The sequence below is a fragment of the Aedes aegypti genome, chromosome 1, assembly GCF_002204515.2.
Source record: "Aedes aegypti strain LVP_AGWG chromosome 1, AaegL5.0 Primary Assembly, whole genome shotgun sequence".
In the NCBI taxonomy this organism is placed as follows: domain Eukaryota; kingdom Metazoa; phylum Arthropoda; class Insecta; order Diptera; family Culicidae; genus Aedes; species Aedes aegypti.
The window spans coordinates 135,825,402-135,839,457 of record NC_035107.1 but is presented as its reverse complement, the minus strand read 5'-3'; the positions used below and the strand labels follow the sequence as shown (position 1 = coordinate 135,839,457).

Here is a 14,056-nt window from a genome sequence, read left to right as displayed (position 1 = left end):
TGATACAACTATTCATTTTCTATAAAGTCAAGCACTATCCAACTCTTTCAAGAAGACGAAAATTATGAAAGGGAGAAGTAAAAAATCATTATATTTTTGACTACCATAAGATTTTTGATGTTTTTAAGTTACCAAGCTCGGTAAATCGACGATCGAGAATGGTGCAAATAAAAACACTATTCTTCCATGACTTTCTTCCATAGAATCAAAAATAAAAGCTCGTTGAATTACCTTATTCCTTATTTTAACATGTTGCAGAAATCTGCAATGTGATTGATATGCGGATACGTTTTGTTACGGGACAATTTAATTTAGTGGATTTCCTAATCTTACTGAAGAAATATTGTGATATTGTTAGTGCAGCGGAGAGATCAATTAACAATATTTTGAAAAATAATATCAACTCAATTTTGACGAAAATGCATCGGACTGATTTGCGATTCATGGCCAAATTACTACACTAGTAAACCTGATAGTTTGACAAACTTTTTATACATATATTCATTTAGGGGGGCGATTCTTAAATATGTTGGCCTCAAGGGGGCGAAAGTCAAAAAAGTTTGGGAATCACTGCTCTATACATTTCATTGCGTATTGGACTGCATCTCACGGTTGCCGATTTTGTCCAAACTTCCTCTACATTTCCGGTAGCTTCAGAGTTTGTTACGGCTCGATACTTTTGTGATTACGTATAGTAAACTGTTCAAAATCCTGAAATGTAGAGTTGGTGAGTTGAATTTTATACAAAATATACAAATATTGCGTCAAAAAGAAGTGTCCGGAATTCGAAGCAAAAGTGTCCGGATTTCGAATCAATATAATTAGAGTATCCGGATTTCGAAACAAGACACATCTGTTGGTTTTGCATGTTTAAACGTTTTTTGCATAAATAATCGTTATTTTTATTACACCATCCTAAATAATAAACATTTTTCTGTCGTGAAACATCACTGTACCTTACGAAAACAGATATCATTAATTATATAAATGATGATGAAGTTAGGCCGGTGCTTAAGTGTCCGGATTTCGAGTCATAACGGTATCTCGGAAATCTTCTAAAACTTTCTCAAGAGTCAAGTTATTTCATACATCCTTGTAAGGGTGACAAGTTACTCTACAATTTTCTAAAGAAACACCTCACGGATCGATTTTTCTGTCAGAAGTTTTTCCTTGACATTTCTCCTGGAGACATTCCTGGGAAAAAACGTTCAAGGCTTACTTGAGAAAACCTCAAAGAATAACTGGAGAAATTTCTGTAGAAATCTTAGAAGAAATGTCTGGAGTCATTATTAGAGCAATCCCTAGTTGACATCTTATATGAATCCAGAAAGACAATTTTAAAAGAAATGCCTAGAAATTTTTTGAGAAGTGATTGACTGAACTTTAGAATACATTTTGGAAGGAGAATCTTGAAGGATCTCCCAAGGAAATCGATGGATTAAATCTTGGAGGAATTGGAACTTTCTTTGAAAATTTCACAATGATTTTTTTGCACGAATTTAGATAATATTTCAGAAATCTTTGGAGAAATTCTTTTTCTGTGCTGCTTCTTGGGAAAAATCCAGGTTGATTTCTTAAGGTATCCTAAACAAATTTCTATAAGGAATTCTCTAGGAAAGAGCAGACAAATCAACTGAAAATATCGTTAGAACACGCTTGGAAACAGTAGAATTTCCTCAACTCAACTCAATACCCACCAAAATGACACTTACCCCTTTTCTTTGAGCCCATCAAATATAATAACTTTAAATTTCCAGTCCAGGGTTAACATTTTTCTTAGCTTCACTGTGCACAACATATTTGTCAGCGTTTGTCCTACTCATGTTCTAGAACGTGAACGCGCCTCTGGGTTCAAGACATATTCTCCTTCTTTCTAGCGTTACGATTTGAATTCTGAGAGTACTAGCATTGTAATATTGTATGAATTGTTTCATTTTGAAATTCAACATTAAATGGAAAATAGTGGCCGTTTTGTAAATTTAACATGATTCAATAATACTCTAGAAAATAGCTCTACAGTACATTGCTTGTTTAGGGCTTCAATAATTCAGCGGGATAGGATTCACATAAGGACTGTTTATTTTATAATGTAGACATTTCATTCATGCTATATCTTTTTTATTTATTAAAGAAATCGTAATTGGTTTTCCGTGCATAGTTCAACTACTATTTTACGATGCAATGAAAATATAAGATCCAAAAAATTGCTTTTGGTTGAAGAGCTAAATAGTTTCTTCCGAAAACTCTTAAGAAAAGCAGTGCTTCAAAGTTTAAAATTATTTCTCGCTTAATAAAAACCTTCATTTTTATGGACAAACTGTATGTTGGTATCTTTAAAACTTTTGAACCACCAATAATATGCACCTATCTCTGATACAAGGTAACTCCAGCAATTTGTCAATTTATCGATAAATTTGCTAAAATACCTTCATTTTACTCCCAGCAAAAAAGTAAATCCAAAAGCGTGTTTTAAAGTAGATCATATAACCAAAGAAACTATATTTCTATAATAGAGCTGAATCGTGGAATTCAATCCCATTCCAAAGTATAAATTTTGCTCTTTATGGTCGTATTATTGAAAAATCTCATACTTCAAAACACAGGTACGCATATTTACCGATACACGGTAATTTGTAAACGTTTTTCTTCAAATACTTCGATCAGTAATCTCTCAATAGCATTTCATGAAAACAATACTTGAAAAATAAATGTTAGTCCATTACAGTAGTGTTGCCAATTTTGATGATTTTCTATCTGTTCTGAGAAATCTTCTGAAAATAAAACATTGTTTCTCTATTGAGCTTTAAATATAACGTGTAAACTCAATAAGCAACACTGTAAAGGCGCAGGTTATTTTCCATATAAAGACTAAGTTAGTACTTCCGTCATGACGTACTTTACACCTAAAAAATGTATTCAATTCATTTCCCTTTAAATTTAAAAAAAAAACCTCTTAAACATTCTATGTAAATTGTTATTATGAAATCTGGAAAATAAATTAACCAAAAATAACTATTTATTTTTCCAATAGACTTCTTATTCATGGTGGTTTTGATGCACAAGGTGGTTTTTAAAATAAAAAAAAAATCTAGATTGTCGATTTTTCAGCCAATTCCTAATAATTATTGATTTTGATAACCTTCAATAATTGACCGTTCTAATAATTGTTTCTTATTCGAATGAAATTCAATTAGTTTGGTGATTTTTTTTTATTATCACAACATCGTACAATATTATTCGTGTAATGTACAGAAAACCGATCTCGACTTCATTGATAAATTAAAAAGATATAGCATGCACAAAGTTTCCGCTTTACAAAATGAACAGTCCTTAAGCATTCAGGAGCCAACCATTGAATAAATGACAAAACAGATGTAAGAATGTACAACTACCAATAACTTCTAGAACTTTAAGGTTTGAAAGAACAGCAAAGCAAGACAAAATATAATTTCTCTATCACAAATAATATAATATCGACAAAATAACTGATTTTTCTTAAATATCTCAATTTTTTATGGAAACTTTTGCAGTAGTAATGCCAAAAAATATTAGAAAAGTTTTATAAAATACATCAATTCTGCACTCTAGCATCCTCTTCGTGAATTTGAAAATGTTTCATAGAAGGAAGCTATAATGATTTGAAGATTTAGCGCATTTTCAAGAAATAGTTTCATGTTTCCCGTACGCTGCATCATTTACCTTTCTATAACAAATCATATAAACAGCTGGTTTACATTCAACATTTCAAAGATGTGATATTTGATTTGATATTTCGTTGACGGAATCACAATATATATTTTGATTGTTTAAATTATAGAATATTAGATCATTTCGAACAAGTTTGATAAAGTATACTGTGCAAAAAAAAATATGAATTGAGATGTTTTGTGTCGTTTTAACATCTTTGATACCTTAAAATCGAGTTCTGAAATTAATTATTTTGAGGTAAGACTTTGTTGCATAAATTGAAGTTTTCCACAAGTGTTGCCAATCTCTGAAGTTCTTTGTTTCGAATCCGAATATTAAACTGTTTGAATACTTGCTGTATTTTTAGTGATCATATTTTTTCTAAGCTTTGGAATACCACATATCTCGACATTCTCCCTTAACGAAAGATTTAGAGTCCTCGGCGTTATGAAGAATAAATATTACACGCTCTTCGTGATTCTTCAATATGAATTCTTCCACATGATCAGTCAAGTTGCAGACCACTGCCCTAAATCTTCGAATCGCTATAACTTTCGTATCCCTCTATTAAACATTTTCAAATCCACGAAGAGAGATATTGATGATCTTTTTGCATTAAAAAGAGTTCCAGACACACTGTACAATGGACATCGTACACTACCGATTTTAAGAAATTTGATCACCAATGATCATGACATCGGAAAAGATGTTAAAGGATGTATAGCATGATTTTTTGTTGCTTGACTGGCATTCTAAAATGTCACTGGTCTAATTTTCAGCCAATTTCATTCTAAAAAGCGTAAACGGCACTTAACTGTCTCTTTTGCATATAAATTGAAAGTATTGTCAACTATTTTTTTACTTATAAGTGTTAGACAATAAACTTTAATGTCGTTGATCCACGTGCGCTACTCGCTACGACTCACGATTTTTGATCACTTGTTTCACTCCTTTCAACACCGCTTTTTCTAAATGTCTCCATCCTAGTTTCCATTAAGACCTACATTGTCTTTGAGCCACCTCTTAATCATCACCGAAATAATTAAAAATTTGTCAAAATTCTTTTTTTTTTTCATAAAAATAATGTAAGGAAGATGAGAGAAAGTATTTTCAAACTTTTTCGTTATTTAAATCACCCTAATATTTGTTATCTTAAATTTAAGAATTGTTTTATGGGGTTTTTATGTTGTCTAACAGATACCTGCGACAGTTGCAATAATTGGACAACAGCAATCAATTTAATAAATTTTCGCTCAAGCTGAATCTAATTAATTTCGAATACATCGTTCAGATACTTGCACAAAACATAACAAAAATAACTAAAACACTCTGCACGATACCAATTACACCCGATTGAATGAAAAAATACGAACTATACCCCACTGTGCAATGGCAGCGACAAACATTGCGCTCCACACAACCGTGTCAGCCATGTGCGCTGTGCAGACAAATAGTAAGGGATGAACGCGATCTCCATGCTTTGCTTAGTATACCACCAATACTGCACTCTAGAGTCGTTCTTTGCTGCGAGTCACACTATAGCTCCAAACGGTCGCCTGCCTGATGTGACTCGTAGTGCGAGGGGCAGTCGAGAATTTGTAGCGACTATAAAAACAAATTTGCAAAAATTTCTATCAGTCAGTTACGGTGGATCTACTGCGGTGGCAACATACATCCAGAGGTAGCGGCTGACCAGTGGCGTTGTCCTGGATCGAATATCCTCTGGTTCCCTTTTCAAATGGATTACACCTGTCTAGCAGTCGTGGACTACTTTTAAGAGTGCATGGTGGCTTCGAAGAAAATTTTGTGATTCGGAAGGAAGAATTAAGAATATTTTGAACCAGTTACAACCTTAAGTGATTACGAGTGGCAACGAAAAGCCAACCAATTGTGATAGTTGAAAACGAATACCGCAATTTGCTCAGTGAGTGATACAAGAACCAAATAAAATTCGGAAAAAATGTCCGCGACGGTTGCCCCAGCGGACCCCGTGATGGCGAATGCCAACATCGCGTCGCCCATGAATGTGTTTTACTTCCTGCTGGCGCCGGCTTTGCTCCTGTGGTTCATCTACTGGCGGATATCCCGGCAACATATGCTGAAGCTGGCTGAGAAAATACCTGGCCCACCTGGATTACCCCTGCTTGGAAACGCGCTGGAACTGATTGGAACCTCTCATTGTAAGTATGAAAAACTGTGCCATGTTTAAGGTGAAGATGAACAAAAGCCATACATCAAATTTCAAAGGGTAGTAGAATCTGGGCAAAAAGTTTGGATCGTCTTCCCAAACGATCAATTTTTCAGATTAACCGAATAATTGGTTCTCCAGATTTGTACTGTTGGTTTAAAACAAACATGAGAAGAAAAAGGTATGGCTACAGGAAAAAAGATTTTCAGAATAAAGTGCGATCCTATACCAAAATTTGTAAGTTCAAACTAAACTTCATTCATTGTGTTCAATTTTCTTAGTAAACCGCATCCAATTGTTTGACATAATTATTTAACACTAGTGAATTGTGCGGAAAAACGGCTGTGAATTGAATGTTATGAACAGATATACAGAAAGCTTTAAGTGGCATTTATCATATCAATCAAATTTCGATAGATAATTAGATGAATAGTTAGGGAAGACTTGCTCTTCGGGGAAACGTAATCCCTCTCTATTCTCTCGGAATTTAAACAGTTTTATTCTAAATAGTTTTAAACAATACTTCGTCCAAATGAAAGGCAATGTTAGAGCTGGAAATCCATCCGAAGATGTAACGAATGAAGTTGTGATATCAGTTTGTTTAAATCAACTCAAAAAAGTCAACAGCGATCTTTTGAACGGCTCATATTGTTAAAAATCGTCTCAAATTTTCAGAACTTCGGAGGTTTCAATGAGTAAAATCAAACGCAAAACATAATATTATTTACTTCAGATGTGTTTTTGTTAACTATGATTTGATCTGAAAATGGGGACGCTTGATCCCTGAGCTAATACACAGATACTATATTTGTAGTGTAATAAAATTCTATTTGGAAACTTCCACTTTCTCAGAATTGTGATATCTTTGACGATATGTTATGGATATATTATTTTGCTTGGATTCAGTGTATATAATAAAAAAGAGGGTTCAAGTCTCTCTAAACAAAAAAAAATTTTTCTAGAAAAACAAAAAAAAACCTAATATTTTTGATAAGGCCCTTTTAATTTGAGGTCTCAAAATAAAATGAAAATAAAATGCATTAAATTTGTCCGTTTTTAATTACTCTTTCATTAAAATATGTGTTTAAAACGGAATCAAGTGTCACCTATCTTTTTATAAGACATGTCTCACGCTTAGTATCATACAGGCGTATCTGCAGTGATCGATTTCTCTGCATCGACTTTCTATTTGGATCGGTACTGGAAATTCAATCCACTTTCGAAACATTTTACGATGCAGTATAACGAAGAACGATGAGCACTTTCTATTGAAAAAAAAATATTGGTCGACAACATTCTCCCAGCCAAGTAATTAGCCAAAGAAAAAATCGATGGATAGAAATCAATCACTGCAGTTACGCCCTTATGCTGAACGTGAGATGTCATTGAAAGAACAAAATTTTGAATACTTTCAACACACTTTTGAATCATTTCGGTCTTGCAAAACATGTTTTCTTGAAAGCCTGTCCAATTTATAATTTCCATGCAGAGTTACAGCTGCATTTAGTATAGGTGATCAAGACCCTTCAGTCTCCCCTAGTTTAGATTAAGCTGACACAAATTTGATTTTCACGAATACGAAATTTGCAGTTCGAATTTGGCATTTCGTGGGGCAGGCCGAAAAATATTTATCAAAATCTGATGGTTTCCAGAAAACTACTTAACAACTCCGATGAGCTTTATTGTTTTTTTTTTCAATCTAATTGTTTATTTTTTACTATCACCCATTCGTTCAGGGAAAAGTCAGTGGCAAAAAAAATCGAAAAAATATTTGCATCGGCTTTATTTTAGTGCCTAAAGAGAGTCGCAAGGGTCTGATTTACGTATAATTCCCTCATTAATGTTTTTACCCCCATCCGTCCCATTTTATATCATAGAGCAGTACGTCCGCAAAATGATTTACAACCTTCTTCTAAATCAGTTCATAATCATGATAAACATTTACAGAATCACCGAACCCCAGTGATTTGTAAGGGTAAAACGGTTAAATTGATGCTCAAAAGACTAGTTTTCAATAATTTGTTAAAACATTCGTTGCACAGGGAAAATAATTGAAGTCTTGCATGACGAAGTCATATTTAATTACTTTATTGATGAAGGAAATACTGTATACAACAAAAATCATTGACTTTCACTAAATGAATGGAACGGTGTTTGTATGTCACGAGTTGGCTTGAGAATGGGTCAAGAGATTTGATAGATTCATTCTCCGTTTTGTTCGTCAAGGGTTTCGACGTGTTCGTGGGCAGGAATTCTTTAAGAAATTAACCGAGAAACTATGAACAATCGAGTAAAAATGAAACTGTTATTATTTATGGGAGTGTTCATACACAGATAAAAATATGTTGTAAATTTAAGTTTATTTTCATGCACATATTTGGAGCATCAAAATAAACTGAAATGTCAACGACAATTCGCTCATTTTTCAATCAAATACACTGTAAATTTACACGATCATGTAACATTCTAGCATCTTTGGTTGAAAACTAAATGAAATACCGTAAAAATAAATGAATTTGGTTTATTTTTACTCTATGCCTTAGTTTACACTACATTGGAATTTAAATATTTTTATCTGTGTAGCTTTATAAAACGGCCTAATGGGTGGCAATACAACGTTTGCCAGGCCAACTAGTCATTCATACATTTTTATCATCATAGCATGCTGTTGAATAAAAAAAAAGGCGCAAGTGTGTCTCAACAGTTCGACGATCAAGTTTTTTGCTGATGTCGGCTTTACAATTGATGTGTTACAAAAATCTTATCACAGTAGAGACTCCATTTTTTTCCGGCACATTTCTTGTGATGACCTTTTTGCTGCCAGCATTTTCCAATCATGTTTGATAAATTCATAAGAAAAATCAAAGTAATGTAGAAAAATAGATACATTTAAAAAATATGGAGGAAGACCAAAAATGGCTTTGAAAAATGGACTAATGATATCGGATTTATTTGCATAGCGATAGGGTTTCGCAACGTAGAAAGGCTCTAAGTTTAATTTCAGAAGAACAAGATTATAAATCGAATTTTTGAAGTTTTACCGAATTTTCAAGAACAACTAATAGGGTCCTAAAATTTTCAATAAAATCTGGTTTGTATTAAATAACATGACAGAGCTTGTCCTATCTATCACATTTAAACTGGTCGTATAAAGATCTTAAAAGCTTCAAAAAACATCGTTTTGTAATTTTCAGGTTTCTCGAAGACAACTCAACCGATTTTTATGATTTTTTCAGAGAAGCTTTTTATAACCTGACATTGTATATTCTACATTTTATTTTTTTTTTGATAAATTGACTAAAACTAAAATGACGGCCAAATAATTTTTATATGGGGAATGCCGGTCCCCCAAGGAACATCTGAATACCTTCAAAACCATATGACTTACGATCAATGTTTTCACAGACTCTGAAAAAAGAGGAGTTTTTTGAAGGCTTGTCCAAGATAAAAGGTCATAAAAATACAACAGAAAATCACTAATTATACGTAAACGGGTTATTTACTTCCAGTGCTATCTACAGGGGCCCGCCGCGCCTTCTCCATAAGCGTAAGGGCGCCACGATATTAAAAAGTTTGGGAACCTCTGTAATAGCTTGTTAGAGTCATGGGTTAGAATCGTGATGGAAAGTATATTGAAAACATGCCATAAAGAAACTTGGGATACCTTTTAATTCAAACCACTCCTTCTTGTCATTACCTGGAAAACAAATGGTGCGCCAAAAGGATAATGGTGAAAATATGGGCAATTCAAGTCATCAATATTTTGGAGAAACAGCATGACCTTAAACAACTGAAAATCCCATTAGTTATTTGTTGAGGTCCCCGCCTCTGATTTTGATCTCCACACCGGGATAATCGTCTGACTTCCACATCGAAAAGCTATTGTTCCAACCAATGCAGTGAAATCTTCTACCTGATAAACGCACAGACAACCCATCGTCCGGTAATATACTGGCGCCGGCGTTTTGTTTGTTCGGGGTACATTTTCGAGCACCTCCTAGTAATATACTGGTTTTCATGAAAAAGGCTAACGACCTCCCCCGGCTTGCAAAGCATTGTAGTGTCGTAAACGTTTTTGTTCACCGCTTAGATACAGAATGCACTGCGTCGAATTTTCTCGAGCAAAACCAGTTCAATTTTGAACGAATCCTGGCAATCCTCCGGTGTAACCTTGAAAATTTGACCGACGCATTGAGGAGGGATTCCGAAAAAATCAATACAAATAAACGTTGTAATAGAAAACCGAAACGTTCCTCCGCTGCCATTCACTATTTTTGTCTTCCAGAAAAACCGGTGGATGATAAATGCATTAAGGTCTTCGAAGGCAACTTTCGTGGTGTGCCGTAAAATCGGGCGAAATTGATCAATGTTGTCACATGATTCAAAGCATTTTCCCTTTAACTAATTTTTCATAAAACTCAGTTTCAAGTTGTTTAAACAAGAAGTTTTTCAAATAATATGAATTGAAATTCAAAAAGAATTATTGTTCATCAATGTCTACCAAGTATTTTTTTTTTAACTGGTACATATTTTTTTTCAACAGTCTGAGTTGAATGTTTTCAAAATTTCCAGTAAGTAAAAAAGATCAAATCAAAAAAATTGAATGCAGTCGACAATAATTAAAAATTATGCTTTGTTATCAATCGGGCGGAAACAATCTGCATGTGACTCTGCACGTTTTGTCATGCTATATCTCGATAACTAGAACAGGTTTCATAGCTACAACATACTCCGTTCAACCAAAACTGCACTTGTTTCGTGTTCTATATCTCTTAATCACCGTATTACTATGGTCCCTGAATTATCGATATCGAGATGTGGGAGATGAGGAGAGCTGGTTATATCAAAATAAATATGAGTGTGATCAGCTCGAACTGCACGATTATAGTTGAAAATCAAGATATTCAAAATCCCACCGAGCACTTTTTAACGAGTAAATGTAGATACGTCGCAGTATATCTTAGTAGTGGTACCGTAAATTCAGGTGAAATTGATCACTGCGTCACACGATTTCATATCTTGCAAATAGAGCCCAATACCAAAGTAACATGAAGAGAATGAACGTTGTTTGATATAACTATTGTCAAATTGTGTGTCATGAAGTTTTTTGTACTAAAGCATGTTTATTTCTATAAAAATAATGTAAAATTCCAGAATCATGTTTGGTATGGTATTGACTTGCATCTAATATCTTCCTATATAATTCATAGGCTGTATTCATAAACATGATAGATTTGAACTATTTCTAATATGATGTTAACAACATATTTGGAAGTATCTCAGAAGGTGTTGTATGATTCGTCATCAGAGAAATCCTGAAGTAGGGACTTATCGACTCATTCAATAATTTCGAAAACAGTTCTCTATAGCTATCAGCTTATATGCATGGGTCTACTTTGAAAACATATATAAAAATCTAATGTATAATTATATAATATTGAAAAAAGAATATAAGTGAAAGACCATAGAGTATAGCATTTTGTGACAACAGTTTTTTTTTGTTTCTCCAAAATAATGTTCCAAACTTACTGATAAATGTTTGAATCCGTTGAATTAGATCGATTTCATTGATAGACAACAATTAGTATTTAATTCTCTTTTGCTGTTTTTCTGAGAAACTTCTATAACATATCTTGGTAAGGTTTCCTTTGGCCTCTTTGGGTATTTCCTGAAAATGAAATCTTAAACTTTGTAACACAAACTTATTGTGTTAACGTTAAACTTTTTTTTATACAAATTTATTGACTTTACTTTGACTAAAATTCTAAAAAAATATTCCTGTATGATTCAAGGTAAAAATATTGTATGTTTCAAAGTTAAGATATTTTTCATTATTAAAGAATTGATCGAAAACTTTTTTAAATATATTCTGCAATTGACCTAATATTCATAAGGCAAGAAAATATGACTAATAAATAGCATTAACCAGATTTATTCAGAATTTCCTTCGAAATATTAGACAAATGTATCCAAAACTTATAGAGAAATAAATAAAATGTCTACTATATTCTCTACTATATAACCAGTAATTTTATTAACAATTTTTGAAAAATCTTGAAGAACTTCCGGTTATTCAGACAACTCACCTTTAAAAAATAATAGACAAAATAATATTTTTTAGATAATTGCCATGTTCCTCTTATATTAAAAAAAAACATTTAGTTCGAAAATTGAAAATGCGTGTAAAGTATTGAAATCAAAATTACTACATTTTCTTAGTCAGTTATTTCTTTATTTTTAAAAAATTCATAGTTTTACATAATACATGAACTTTTTTTTTTAAATTATAAAACAATTTCTATCCAACAAAAAATGGTTTAGTTTCAAGAACTTCCATCTGAAAATATGTTGTTAAAAACAAACATCATTTCTAGAGATACATTAAAAAGGGCCCAACGACATTTGTAAGCAATGGCTTTGCAAGTCGCTGCCCGAGCAAAGCTTGAGATCATATTGAAAACTAATTTTGATGTTGTGATGTCGCTGATTCCGATAACTCGGTTTGTTGTAATTTGTTTGTTTTAAGGTGAAGATGAATCGAAGCCAAAGTTCAAACTTTCAAGAGCACGGATCTGGAGAACCAAACTTCCGTTTAAGCTGAAAACGTAATCGATTGGTCACTAGTTGGTGGTGACCAATCAATCAGATTTTCAGTTTAAACGGCTGTTTGGTTCTCCAGATCCGTGCTCTTGAAAATTTGAATTTTGGCTTCGATTCATCTTCACCTTAACGGTTAAAATATCAAAACTGAGAGCAGACAATTGTTCCCATGAAATCAAATTGAAAACTCAGTTAAAGCAAATTGAAAACTGTTTCTGCTATCATTGAGTGCAAATGAAGAACTCACTCAGATATTCATATTTTTGTTTAATGAAGAAACGAGTCTGCAACAGGATAATGCTTTTTGTTTTGTTTTCATAATATTTATACATGTAGTAGCAATAAATTTAATATCACATGAAATTGTAACATTAACAAAAATGTAACATTATTGCAGAACGAAAACGAAATATGATATCGAATATATTATTGATTAATTGATATCAAATTATGGTATCAATTTGATATATCAACGCAAGTCTACATAATCATATATCTTTTTTATATCACAAGTGAAATATCTTGTAGCGAAACTTTGGAAGAAACTTCAAAATAGAGTACCGTAAAACGGGGTAACTTTGATAATGCGGGTAACTTTGATAGTGCGTAACCCACCACATACTAAACGAAATATCATAATTTCTGTTAATCAGTTAAGCAAAACGAATGCAAAATTAAAGAACATTAGTATGACACTTCATGTAAGAGCGGTTTACATTTGAATCAAGAACATTTTAGGCTTTTTATACGAATTTAAAAAAATTACACAATTTTAGCATTTTCGAAACGCTTACAAACAATCTGTTCTACGATCACTATTTGATGTAGTTTTGAATAGTTGGCCACTTATCTTTGACAGCCTAGTTATCATAGAACTTGAAATCGGTCTCAAATCTCTTAGCGAAGAGCATTTTCACAAACTGGGACCATTTTTGTAAACTAAGTCAGAAATTTCCATATAACGTTAAACGCCTAGAGGTATGCAATGCCCTACAAATGTTCGTTATTCATTCAATTTTGTTCGATTCATACTCCATTATCAAAGTTACCCCAAAACAGAAAACCAACTTTCGATTATATGAAAAATTATATATCCATTCATAATAAATCTTTTGCCAATCTATCAACTGTAATGGATAGCTAGGATGCCAGTACTTGTTTTAAAAATATAAATTGTAAATCTTTGAATCAGCACGCATATATATTCAAGTTTTCTTCGAAAAAACTATCAAAGTTACCCCGTTTTACGGTATACCCTTTCTTCTGCGTATGCGTTTCATAATCAATAAATTTTAGGATTGAGATTAGCCACCTATCAAAATATTAGGATATTCTAATTTTACTCAGCTATATGGGATTTATATTGCTGTTCGCGTTTGAGGTGTAAATCTTGTTCAACTGAGATTTAAACGCGGTAATACAAACTAATCAAACGATACAAAGCAACCGTGCTCGATATCACCGCCAACCTAGAAAAAAAAACAAACTTTGACTTCGTCTTACTTCAGAAAAATCTTACCGCGTTCGGAGTGCTTTGTGAAGCCCAAGAAGGACAGTTCGGTTTTGCGTCGTCCGATTGAT

The 14,056-nt window shown here is 32.9% G+C and overlaps 1 protein-coding gene across 1 annotated transcript in view; it reads left to right on the top strand.

Moving 5' to 3' along the window:
* The first annotated feature begins 5,260 nt into the window (after positions 1–5,260).
* The window catches only part of LOC5564064 (cytochrome P450 4g15), a 33,689-nt gene continuing 24,893 nt past the window's right edge, over positions 5,261–14,056 (top strand). The window contains exon 1 of the mRNA XM_001648326.3: positions 5,261–5,867. Coding sequence (XP_001648376.1) covers positions 5,648–5,867 — 220 coding nt within the window. The 5' untranslated portion in view covers positions 5,261–5,647. The remainder of the gene's footprint in view (positions 5,868–14,056) is intronic.